This window comes from Mastacembelus armatus, chromosome 15 (genome assembly GCF_900324485.2).
Source record: "Mastacembelus armatus chromosome 15, fMasArm1.2, whole genome shotgun sequence".
Classification (NCBI taxonomy): Eukaryota; Metazoa; Chordata; class Actinopteri; order Synbranchiformes; family Mastacembelidae; genus Mastacembelus; species Mastacembelus armatus.
In genome coordinates, this window is record NC_046647.1 from 21,426,478 (window position 1) to 21,439,081 (window position 12,604).

Below are 12,604 nucleotides of genomic sequence, written 5' to 3' on the forward strand. Positions count from 1 at the left end.
TTGTACACAATCACTGCAGCTAATTGGCTGAAGAGAGAGCGAGACAGACAAAGAGAGATGTATAGAGGATAACTGTGACTGAGACGAATGCGAGACTTGGACCTATAGCCATTGTGTCCTAACACAATATCTGACTTCCTTTAGATGCCAGACACCACAAACACACACATACACATGCATGAAAGTTGAATAGCAGGCAGCAAGGCACCAGGACCACTTCCTCCTCAGATGGAGACGATGGGGAGAGAGAGGGAGAGAGGGAGAGAGGGAGAGAGAGACAGAGAGAGAGAGAGAGGGAGAGAGAGAGAGAGAGCGAGAGAGAGAGAGAGGCTGCTAAAAACTTCAGTCTCATGTATTTCACTTCAGACCTCTGGACTCAAACTCTCCGTCTGCTGCTGGATCGACTGTCTCACTGTCAGCTCAACTTTCTTTCTCCATTAGTCCATTTGTCTGTCTGTTTGTCTGACTGTTTGACAGACTGTCCGACTGGCTGACTGGCTCTCTGCCGTGAACCTGAAGGCTTTCTGAAGACGACTAAACTTGGACAGCAACACCAGTTTGTGACTGTTATTAAAAAACAGTAGTGCAGCTTAAACAACTGAAAAACCTGTGCAACCACCTCACATACAGATGTGTCCAGCTGCTGCCTGCTGAGGCTCAGCGGAACGGGAAGAAGAGCTTTGCTCAAAGGCACGTCAGCCGCGAAGGACTTTACCAAGACCACCATAAGATCTGTAGTTACCTGCCTCTGAAACCTACGTCAGGTAAAATGTGTGTTTATACGTCTGTCAGGTCGATTCTTTAAAATACCAGCTGCAGCTCATTTTCAAGCTGAAGTAGCAAAATATTTATGTAGAATATCACAACTTTCAAGCATTTTCATTTATTTCTCTCTCTTCAGAGTTTCATTGTTAGTTTTCTGTTATAAACAGCCTTTAAAACCTCTCCGGGACTTTTTAAATTCGTTTCGTCTCTCAAACATTTAAGGTTCTCAGTGATAAACTGTGTAAAACAGGTTAAACTGCCTAAAAAAATTACATCAAAACACAGAAATAAAATATGCAAAGACATAAAAGCAGAAAGAAGCAACAAGTTAGAACGGTGACGGGTAGATGGTTGGATTTTCACTGATCTAGTTCAACTGATCAAGTTAAACGAAGTTTAGTTGTGGCAATTTATATCCAAAATCGTTCAAATTCAAGATTAAATCACTTTCATTTTCCATAGCAAAAAATAAATGACCAAACTTAAACTTCAAATCACAAACATCTAAAAACAAAAACAGGTTGGATTTTGTGTTTCTGAAAGAGTTTTAAACAGTGGACACATCATCGGTTTTGGACCCGTGTTTGAGACTAATGTTCATCATGTCAACTTATTGCAAACTATTAATAATCTAAGTTATAAATAAAGTGAATTATCGGATTAAAAACATCCTCAGGTCTGAACGATTCATTATTTATCACTGTAAACCAGAAAAGGAAAGACATAGTGGTCCTCTCTGTGTGTGTGTGTGTGTGTGTGTGTGTGTCCGTTCTTTATCAAGACAGGATGCAGGACAATAGTGAGTGTTGGATAATGGACACACACACAGTCATTGACACACACATGCATGCAAAGGTCAGGCGAAAGTCTATACAAGGAAGTAATATTGTTATTAATGATGCTGGGAGCACTTGTGAAAGAAAAATGCACAGAAACACACACATGGTTTGTTCAGTGACCAAAAACAGGAAAGGAGGGGCATTTAATAAAAGGGAGAATCAAACAAGTTTCCCGAATCCAAGTTGAATTGTTTCATTTCTTTAAAGATGTGGTTTCATGTATTTTGCCCTCCCCACAGGCACAATATAAATTCCACTTATCTTAGTTATTCATCTGCAATTTGGACAGTTCGTAAAACACAAAACTCAGCACGAAGTCATCAAAAAAACTACAGCAACAAGTCACACTCTGTGGTTAGACACATGAAAGGAATCAAACGAAGGGAGTGTGATGAAAGTCCAGGCCAGTGCACAAAAATAGCTTCGCTCTGCTGAGACTCTCTGAGTCCAGCTGAGTTTAGGATGTGCAGGTGTGAACATGATCTGACATCTGACACATCAATGTGTCTCCACTATATGACCTAAAGACACAAACCTGGTTATTGTAGTTTATTTTAGCTGAGCCTCTCATGGCCACTAGCTGGGCTGTAGACTTGCTTGTATTTTACAGTGATAAAAATAGTAGTAGTACACACAGTACACATATGCATGCACACAGAAAGCAGGAAGACTGACAGAAGGAAGGGGAGAGATAGGCTGTGTGTGTGTGTGTGTGTGTGTGTGTGTGTGTGGAACCAGCATTGTTTACAGTCGATGTCTCATTTTCCTTCCCTAGAGAGCGGCGGAGAGGGACTGTGGGAACCGAAAATTATGCTAAACTAAGACATGGGCACAGACATTTTTACTAATGGGGTCAGGGCCAGAGTGGAGAGGGACACACACACACGCACGCACGCACACGCACACACACACGCGCGCGCGTAGTCAAGCTTCCGAAATTTAGTGCAAGTCATAAGGAAATTTCTACAAAAATAAAAAGCACATTAATGTGCCTCACTATCCACAGTTGCAAATATTAGAAATTAGGTGCAACATGGTGCTAATTCTCCAGTCAGCTGCCATTAAACCGTGACAGAAGAATGTGGGATGTAGGATGAGGATGTAATTACAGTAAAAGAATGTACGAAAATGGGTCAGAAAGTGGGATGGAAATAGGATGTTTCTGTTTGTTACATGTTTTAACTGAGGATTGTTAGTCTCCACACACACATGTGGACTGTGCTCCCTGATAACAATCCATCTTGTTGCATTACAACAAAAGGGAGGAGAGGAACTTTCATTGTTATTATTCTACATCAAGTGTAACTTAAATATCAGTGTCTGTGAAAAAAGGCGTCAAAATGAACAAATACTTGTAATCCTGTGTGCTCTCAGGTCCTCAGGTGAGTCTTGTACCTGCACTGCGACAGCTGACAGATCATCGAAGAGCAGGTTTGAAGCTCTGTGCTGAGCTGTGATCAGTTATGGCAGACTGGAGCCTGCTGGGAAACTTTCTGGAGGAAGTACAGGAGCACTCTACCTCGGTTGGCAAGGTATGAAACACAAACACACCCATTAATATATACAAATATGAGGCAGTCGTCCAGTCAGGTCTTCCCACGTTTTTTTTTTAATAAAGGAGAACAGAGATTATTACTCATTATTATTTCTGCAGAATATCCACTGTGGTTCCATATTATTTCTGAGGGGCTGATAAATATTTTCTGTGTTTTGTTTGCTGTTTTTCACTCCACAGGTGTGGCTGACCATCCTGTTTATCTTCCGTATCCTGGTACTGGGGACGGCCGCGGAGTCGTCCTGGGGAGACGAACAGGAAGATTTTAACTGTGACACTGAACAGCCGGGCTGCGAGAACGTCTGTTACGACCGAGCGTTCCCTATAGCACATATACGATACTGGGTAACGAACTGCACGACCTGATTATGGTGTGATGAACAGAGTGATGATATCTGGGGGGATGAGGGGTTGGATGGTGCTGTCAAAAATAAAACATATCTTCTTTGTGATGTCCTTGAATGCACCATTCAAAACAGTTTTAAAACAGCTTCTGCAGGCACCTTCACATACAGACCGAACTAAACCTAATGGGCACTTGGAAAATATTAGAAACTGGAGAATGTTTGGCACCGACGTGAACTATACAAAGATTGTGGTTAATGGCCTATACAGTATGTCATCATTTTGAGTCTCATGAACCTTTAATTCAACAGTTCTTGATTATAAAATCAGCTGATCTCCTCCCAGGTTCTCCAGATCGTGTTCGTGTCCACTCCAAGTCTCATCTACATGGGTCACGCCATGCACACTGTCCGCAGACTGGAGAAGAGGAGGAGCAGGGAGGAAGATGAGGGAGAGGGGGGTGAGAGAGAGGAGGATCCAGGAGGAGGGGACGACGGAGGAGAAGAGAAACACGGAAGGAAAGGAAACAAGGATGGAGGAAAGGAGAAGAGTGAAGGGTTGTCAGCAGGTCGGGTTCGTCTAAGGGGAGCGCTGCTACAGACCTACGTACTGAGTATACTGATACGAAGCATCATGGAGGTACTACTACTACTACTACTAACTTACTGCACTTTTAAGCCTTTTGACTTGGTGGTGAATAATGGAAGATACAGAGACAGATACCAGGAGTTGGTAGAAAACAGAAGCAGTTAGTTAAAGAGAGAACACTGGGCACATTCATTAGTCAACCAACAGTCTTAAAAACGGATTAGTGTGAAATTCTCCTGCCCCAAATGGACAAAATTGATCAACTATAAAGACGCCCTGAGGTTTTCTTTAATCAGACTGATCAGACACATTGTGTGTCTCCTTGGAGTCGAAACCAATGTGTTGAATGCATTTCATTCTTCAGAAGTGAAGTGGAATAATGTGGAACCGCTGCCTGAATGTGTGTCAAGTTCTCATGCACAAGAAAAAGGACCGAAAACAACAGAAAAACAGACCCATAGTGACACTAGAGGGCACATTTAAATATGTTTCTTACGATCGTCTTCATCCTTCGTTTTCTCTTTGAGAATTAAAACATTTTGTCAAATCGATTTGCTTTGGAATTAATTATAAAAACAATGTTTTGGCAGAAGTATAATTATCAGAAACGTAACTCTTCAAACATGTGAGTCCTCTACATCTGTTGTTACTCACATAAGGATCCCTCTTAATTGTGTTAGATTTTGTAATGAATAAATCATGACAACTACATGATACATGATGACAGTAAACTCAGACATACCTGTAAATGTGTATTTCTACATATCATAACTTACTGACGATGACTGATCCTCCACACAGGTGGTGTTTCTGTGTCTGCAGTACTTCATGTATGGCATCTTTCTCAACCCTCTGTACGTCTGCAAGGTAAAAGCAGAAACATGAATTATTTTGTATTCTAGAAACCATCAAAAGCAGAAATACAACCACTCTTCCTCTTTTAGGCCTCACCATGCCCACATCCAGTGAACTGTTACGTCTCCAGACCCACAGAGAAAAACGTCTTCATAGTCTTCATGCTGGCTGTGTCGGCCGTCTCTCTGGTCCTCAGTGTGCTCGAACTGCATCACCTGGCCTGGAGACACTGCTGCAGGTAGGAGCTCTGTGTGTGGGGGTTGGTCTTGGACAGATTTGAAGAAGAAGAAGAAGTTTGGGTCTAAAAGAGCAGGACTGAGATTTGCATGTTTGGAAACATTTAATCACCCTTTAAGGTTGTGTTTACCCTGTGGGTTTGGGTTTGTCAGTGATTAACATTGTTAAAGGAAGTAAGTAGGAAGGATTTTTGCATTAGTCCTGTGGAAATGGTTGTCAGAAAAGTATTTTGAGAGAGCTTCCTGCAGACCTGAGACATGACTCAACTAGCTCAACTACTTTAAAATGTTAAATTAGACTGATTGGTCCTACAAGAGCATCATACTATTGATTATTCACATGGTACACTAAATACACTGTGTGTGTTAAATCTGCATCATATGGGTTTTGTTGTAGGCGGTTCTTCTTCTCCACAAAGGTTGTCGCTCCTGATAACGGCTCCCTGGCCCAGCAGCTTTCACTTTCTCCTCCACCGCTGTCAACTCCACCTCCAGACTTCAGCCAGTGTGTGATTGGCTCCTCGCACTTTCTGTCCCTGCCTTTCCCCAACCACCGGCTGGCTAACCAACAAAACTCTGAGAACATGGCCACTGAGAAGAACAAAATGGCTGCGGAAGTGGACGAGGTAAACCTCCTCCAGATGAGCTGCTACTTGCCCGCATGGCAGAAGACTGGAAACAATCAGATCCAGGATGATGGATACCAGAGGACCGACACGACCTGCTACAGTCCAGCGAGCAGGGACGTCAGCTGCCCTCAGATCCAAAACGGTGGAGGAGACGTGCTGCTGCTTTGCCAGAATGGAGGCCTCTGTCAGAAGGACAAACGGAGATTCAGCAGAACCAGTGGAACCAGCAGCAGGACGAGAGCGGACGACCTCTCTATTTAGAAAGAAAGCAGAAACAGATTCAACTACTCACCTGAGACAGATATTTCACATTTTCCACCTGCCCACATGCACATAACACAGCGCCTCATCTAAAATAGCTGCAAGAGCCAAACATTATACATTTCTGCCTGTCTGCCTCTAACTTTTCTGGTTGTGTCTTGGACTTATTCCTTCTGACGTTACGCTGTCCCTAAAACACAAGAGGAGAAAGACTCTAGTCAACGCACTGATTGACCCCTCAGAAACCACCGGTGATGATTCTGTAAATGCACAAACTGTTGTGTGCTCTTGTACCAAAGCAAACATGGCTGCTGGACTGTTTCTATGAAGTGCAATTTATGCTGAAAAGACCCAAACTGGAGGAAGAAAAGCACAGAGTTTGGTTAAGCTCCTGAATGAAAAGGTACAGAAGAACAACTCACCATCCTTCTTCTTCTTCTTTTATTTATTTAACAGCACGTCTCTCTTCGGCAACAGTGGCATCATCACTTGTCAACGTCCATCACAAATAACAATCATGTTGTAAAAACCTGTATAATAATAACCGGCAGCAACTGAATCTGAAGACTTGAAGTTTAGACTCTGTCAGACCCAGACTGAGACAGACCAACCCAAAACATGCCAGAGTCACAGTCACTCACCTCAGAAGACAATAACATGTGTAGAGTCCTGACTGACAGTAACTGGACGATGAGGTGTTGGGCTTTCAGATTAAATGTGTATGTAGAGGAAATGCACTCACCTGTAATTTGTGTTCAAAGGCAGAGAACTCCTGAAACACTCTACAACTTTAACTGCTAAATGATCATCTACACACCTGAGGCTGAGGTGAAACTGGGCTCCCATCACACTGCATGCAGCCCTCCTTGGTTATCAGACATTTCACTCAAGCTACAACACTTCTACACATCATCAGCTGTCACGTTGACATTTTCTCTTTGTCGATGGAGCCGCTTTTGGTGATCGACAACAACAACAAAAAAAAATCAACAAGGTGAGCACAAGACTGGTGTTAGTTTACAGCAGAGATTTCACACCTGCTCTCGTTTAGACGTGATTTACATTCTAGATATCACAATAAATGTATGACTGGTAATAAAAGACGTATTCAAGAAATCTCTAATTTGGGACTAAGAGCTGTATGGAGGAAATTCTTCAGTTATTTAGCAGCTATCGTCTCGATCTGACTGGTTTACAGCGTTGACGGGGGATGTAGGGAAATGTTCAACCCCTCAAGCTGCTAATTTTTTTTTGTCATAAGTTTTACTGGATATCCAAGAATCTAATCTGTGTTGGGTTTTAACCACAGAAGTGCCTGTTCTAGCCCTGTGAGATGAGGATTTCCATCAGTGAACATTAATACAAACCACAAATGCCGATTACCTTTTACCACTTCTTCACTTTTGAAAATGTTATTTATTATTAAAATTTCTCATACATGCTCTTGTGTGTTTGTTTTCAGATATTAGAGTTACTAGACAGAGTGGCACAGAGGAGCAGTGGTTAGATCTGCTGCCTCACAGCAAGAAGGTTCCAGGTTCAAATACTGTTAGAATCACATAACTTTTCCCGTTTCTCGCATCTTCCTCTCTGGTTATTTTTCATCTATTTTTACTAATCTCCTATGTCTAACAAGACATAACCAGCACTTCTTACAGGGGCTCCCAGGAGTCCCATGACCACTTGGGCTTCTGATCCAGCTATGCCTAGTTCCCACGGCACAAACCCAGCTTGGAATGGGGGCAGATGAGAGAATACGCAGTCATGTCATTTGAATACACCAGGAATATTTGGGAACTGCAGCACTGATGAGATTTCTGATCTCTTCTCCCATCTATGGCAGACGTACGGCAGCCGGCTCTGAATTACAGGATCTAATTCAAAAGAACCACAGTTTATTTAAACCTATAAAAAGCATAAGCAATACAAAAAGTATAGTTTGGTGTTTATGCTCAAGGTCAAACTGGTACTGTAGCACCTCCCGAGTGAGGGGACAAGACAGAATGATTGACAGAATGAATGACACTGCTACAACAAACCAAGTCTACACCTTGAGAGTGAAGGTTTTGAAGTTCATTCATGTAGTAAAGTCTTAACTGACGTTCACACGTTGTCTAAACGACAGGGATAATGAAAGCATTCATTTACAAGCTGCCCATACCTTTATTACCTTCACCTACTTCCATCAGTCTGTCCATGCCTTCCTGCTGCTGTCTGTGAAGTAAACTGCTCCTGGATCCTTTTTCTATTTCCTGTTACATAAAGTTTGTTTCACAAATACATTTAGTTGTGTAATACCCACATCGACCACTAGCTGTCCCTGAAGCCCCATGAACCTGTTACGGTTCTCACACTACACAGATGAAATAAATTTGTACCAGACTACTAAAGGACAAAGATGTTTAAAAATCAGTTTGATCACCGGAGCTACATTACAGAAAGCATTAACTACAATTACACCCGTCTCCCTCTGAGAGACACAGGGACAGTAAATGCAGGTATATAAAACTATAGGGAGGCTCCTAACAACTCCCAATAGCTGTTTATCTTAATTTCAGTTTTCCACAAACAAAATCCTCATATAACATACAACAGCAGAAATCTCTACCTTTGCTCAGGCCTCTGCAGCCAGGCGGTGCAGGCAAATTGATCCAGACACATCTCTGCTGATCACTGAGCTTAGATAGGCTGCTGGACCTGAACACCCATAGAAAGCCTTAATGACGACTGGATGGTCATATAACCCAGTCACTATATGACTGGCTTTGGCTCACAGAGATGAAGCCATATAAGCACTGACTGCATGTACAGAGAACAGAAGGAAGAAAATTTCACTTTCACCACTTACCTGATACAGTGTCGAAATACAAAGCTAAACATCTTACACTGTTTCAGTAATTGACTTTTTTTTATCATGACCAATGATGTTTCATATAACCAGGGTGTACAAGTTAAGGCTTAGTCTTAAGAACATGAAGAGGTGTACAACCTTTAACCTTCAGAGGAAAATACATGGGTTTAGGGATAAACATGACACCAGAACGAGGCTCTTTAAACAGAGAGCAAGACAGTTTTGTTCTATTGTTACAAACTTTCACCAATTAAAACAAAATAAATCAGACCGTAAAAATCAGGGTCAAGTGGGCTGGAGGTTCATTTCCTGAAATGAGAAAACACTGAGGTACATTTTTAGACAGACCTGAAGTTGTTCTGAAAGCTCATCATATTGTTTTTATGGTCATTTCCACATGAATGCGTGTGCTACACTTCAGCACAGCTGCACAGAGGATTAGACTAATATCTGAACATCACCACTCAGCCCTGCTGTTAAGACAAACACCTTGGAATGAGGAGACAAGCAGGTGTTTAAATTTCTAGATGTTTTCTTTTAATCGATCCTGTTCACAACATAGTGAAACCACCTAATGATGTTAGTGTAGTACTGTGTACACGCTGACAGCAGTCCTTTACATTTTAGATTCACTCTGGCAAATTACAGTACAAGTTAAAATCCTTTCAGGTTGACGTAACCAAGAAGATAAAAATACCTTTTGACTCCAGATGGTGCCAGTGATAGTTCCTAACATCAAGACATAGCTGCACAGCCTTATGTATAGTGAGTGTATCACAGCCGATCTGACACTGTAGGAATCTCAGCATGGTGCTTCTGAAGGCATTGGTACAGCACAAAATTTTAAAAACCCTATAACAAGTCTGGTGGCAGGCAGAGGATAAAACTAGGAGCTCAGAGGGGCTGTGTGTCGAATCTAAAAGGGCATTCATGGCAAGTGGTAACTTCTCACTAATCAGTATGTAATGACAAAGGAGAAACTACACTTGGCATGAAGCCCTGGAGCAGGCAGACAGCATTATTTAACCACTAATCACAAAACATCCTCCTTGTATCACTTTGTTGTAACTGACATTAGACAATAACTTTTGATTACAGGTTTTAAAATGAAGCTGATGACTGCTGGCAGACACTACCCATCATGTGATGTCGTGACTAACAGTGTAAGTGACAAACCAGTTAACCCATCATGGGTAACAATTTGAAATAATACCAGTTTTGTTATTAAAGTCAAAGTACAGATTTACAAAACAGAAAACAGATTAATTTTATGTTTGGCCACTTGAACAGTGATTCACTTTCTAAACCTTCTGTACAAATGACTAAACATAAATCCATATATTTAGAAGGTGCAAACCTAAAAATGAACAAAATGTAATAAAATGACATTAAATAATCAGATTTTTATGAGCTAGTTCATGAGGTTGCTGATTTAAGGTATGCAATGAGGTCCTGGCGCTCTCCCTTCTTTTTGATTCCAGCAAAGATCATTTTGGTTCCAGGAATGAACTTCTTGGGGTTCTCCAGGTACTCCATCAAGGTGTCCTCACTCCACACAATACCTGGTGTAGACAGGTCGACGATCAAAGCAGGATAAATAATATGTTCAATGCAATGAGGTGTGGAAAATAAGACCTGAGATCAGTGGCCACCATTTAGAAGTTTCAACTTAAGTTTTGCATTTTTTTGCAATGCACAAAATCCCTTTTAAGATATTTACAAACGGTAAAAAAAAGAAAGATTAAAACTATGGCTACAGCTAAATTGTCTGATTATGTTATGCCTAAAAAATGTCAAATGTGAAAAAGTACTTTTAACTTCCCACTAATTAAAGTAACATCTAAAGTTAAAATCTAGGAATATTCTCAGCCTTTTGTGACTAAACATAATATCTGAAAAGCTAGAAACACCAAATTATTGAAATTATTATTTTAAAAAAAAAGATCAAAGTATCTGCAGATTAATTTTCAATTGAATAATTTAAATAATTGCTGTAGATATAGTCAAATTCCATCTTTAACCACATCTGGTCTTCACTTGATTTACATCCAGGGTTAGAGTTATTCAAACTCATTTAACCACCAGTGAACTCACCTTTACTCTTGTTGGCATCTGTATAAGAGAAGCCCTCTGCCTGCCCAGTCTTGCGTCCAAACAGACCCCACAGGTTTGGGCCCACCTTGTGTTTGCCTCCCTCCTCTACCGTGTGGCACTGAGCACACTTCTGGACAAAAACCTTCTTTCCCTTGGCAGCGTCTCCCATAGTCGGCTGGAGAGAAAGTGAGGCCAGAAAGAAGCAAACATGCTGTTATTATAAAGGGAATAAATAAAGCTACCCATTCTCTATTCAAAGACCTTTAAACGTGGTAGAAATCTCATTCACTGCTCTGGTCTGACCGGCGCCACCTTGTGAAGGTCGTTGGAGGTGACAACTTTAACTGCATCTGGAGCTCAGCCTTCTTTACACGACAGCCAACAGCTCGGGCTAATCTGACAGGTGATCGAATACATGAGGTCAACAGGTGGTAACTAACCTCTCGCACCTGCCCAGAAAATCCAATACACGAGTTTAATCGGGAGTAAGGTAAAGTCCTTAACTAAAGGTGTGTTAATGCCAAAACGTGTTTTCTTGGGTTTGTTCTCTAACTACCGATTAAACATCGCTAGTGTGTAATTAACCTGCAGTATTCGGACGAATATTAATCGCTTTTTAGCAAAAACTAGCCAGATGAGAAAAGTGCGACTTATAGTCCAGAAAATACGGTATCTTTCGTCTTGGGGGTGGTTTGGCTGCCGTGCGCGTTCGCGCGTGGTGGCAGGCAGAACTCGGTGTAACACCTTTTATTTTAACCTGTCCCAAATACTTTTACACCTAAACTTACAGCATTTCTCGCCCTACACCACCTTTAGGACCGAGACCCTGCGGCTAAATTGCTCAATTTTCAATGACAGACAAGCTAAGGTTAGCATCAGTGCTAGTTAGCTAATGCTAACTAACATGGCGAGCTACCGGTTTTTCATTAAGCACCAAAAACATGGATTAAAAGCTCTATTCACCACAACCTAATATCAGCTCCCACACACTTACAGTAACTAACGTGGGATTCACGCACATACACTATATGTTGCGATAGCCACTGACTATGAGCTAGCTAGGCCTCTGAGGCTAGCCGGGAGTGTCACCCACCCAGGCGGTCAAGGATGCTTCAATGTCGGTGTCCCAAGTACCGCAGGCGGCTTTACCGAATAGCGACGACACCGGGGACGCCAAACAAGCATAGTTATACGTCCCTATAAAACAACTAAACATAAAAATACTCTACTGAGTCTTGAGTAAAAGGCGAATTAACGTAAAGAGAAACAGCTACTTAGCAACACAGAAGCTAACGTTAGCTAGCGTTACCTAACCACATATCTTTTTCAGCACTACCAAGTATCTCAGCATCATAATGAATGATATACCTACAAACCCAAACACTGTGTGTTACAGAGGCTAAACAGAAAATACAAAGATGTACCTTTTGATAAAAGTACGCGGTATTGAACGCGACTACTGTCCGTCTCTCTCGGTGGTTCAACGCTTTATGACGGTCGTAAAGAAGGTCACTTCACTCTAGAGGCACCGGCCTTTTACGTCACCACAATCACGTGACGGCTATTCGGAAACTGACGCTGCCTTC

At 41.7% G+C, this 12,604-nt stretch overlaps 2 protein-coding genes across 4 annotated transcripts; one reads left to right on the forward strand and one right to left on the reverse strand.

Moving 5' to 3' along the window:
• The first annotated feature begins 366 nt into the window (after positions 1-366).
• LOC113132191 (gap junction alpha-5 protein-like) lies at positions 367-7,445 on the forward strand. Of its 3 annotated transcripts, none has more exons than XM_026310145.1 (7): positions 367-764; positions 2,979-3,136; positions 3,340-3,504; positions 3,850-4,143; positions 4,894-4,959; positions 5,037-5,185; positions 5,581-7,445. In XM_026310145.1, the coding sequence occupies exons 2-7, from the start codon at positions 3,068-3,070 to the stop codon at positions 6,071-6,073; spliced, it is 1,236 nt and encodes a 411-aa protein (XP_026165930.1). In that variant the 5' UTR covers positions 367-764; positions 2,979-3,067; the 3' UTR covers positions 6,074-7,445. The 3 variants fall into 3 exon arrangements, with proteins under 3 accessions (XP_026165930.1, XP_026165928.1, XP_026165931.1); XM_026310143.1 differs by having other exon boundaries at positions 2,987-3,136; XM_026310146.1 differs by having other exon boundaries at positions 2,987-3,136; positions 4,894-4,946; positions 5,078-5,185.
• Positions 7,446-9,438: 1,993 nt separating this feature from the next.
• cycsb (cytochrome c, somatic b) lies at positions 9,439-12,552 on the reverse strand. Its single transcript, XM_026310202.1, has 3 exons — positions 12,443-12,552; positions 11,019-11,193; positions 9,439-10,486 (listed from the first exon to the last, which is right to left on the reverse strand). The coding sequence occupies exons 2-3, from the start codon at positions 11,185-11,187 to the stop codon at positions 10,341-10,343; spliced, it is 315 nt and encodes a 104-aa protein (XP_026165987.1). The 5' UTR covers positions 11,188-11,193; positions 12,443-12,552; the 3' UTR covers positions 9,439-10,340.
• Positions 12,553-12,604: the final 52 nt, after the last annotated feature.

Excerpts from the sequence above, each read along its gene's own strand:
- LOC113132191 (XM_026310145.1), top strand. The coding sequence starts at position 3,068 with ATGGCAGACTGGAGCCTGCTGGGAAACTTTCTGGAGGAAGTACAGGAG. Across the intron at positions 4,960-5,036 it reads ACCCTCTGTACGTCTGCAAG|GCCTCACCATGCCCACATCC; the intron begins GTAAAAGCAGAA and ends TTCCTCTTTTAG. Across the intron at positions 5,186-5,580 it reads GCCTGGAGACACTGCTGCAG|GCGGTTCTTCTTCTCCACAA; the intron begins GTAGGAGCTCTG and ends GTTTTGTTGTAG.
- cycsb (XM_026310202.1), bottom strand. The coding sequence starts at position 11,187 with ATGGGAGACGCTGCCAAGGGAAAGAAGGTTTTTGTCCAGAAGTGTGCT. Across the intron at positions 10,487-11,018 it reads AGATGCCAACAAGAGTAAAG|GTATTGTGTGGAGTGAGGAC; the intron begins GTGAGTTCACTG and ends TGTCTACACCAG.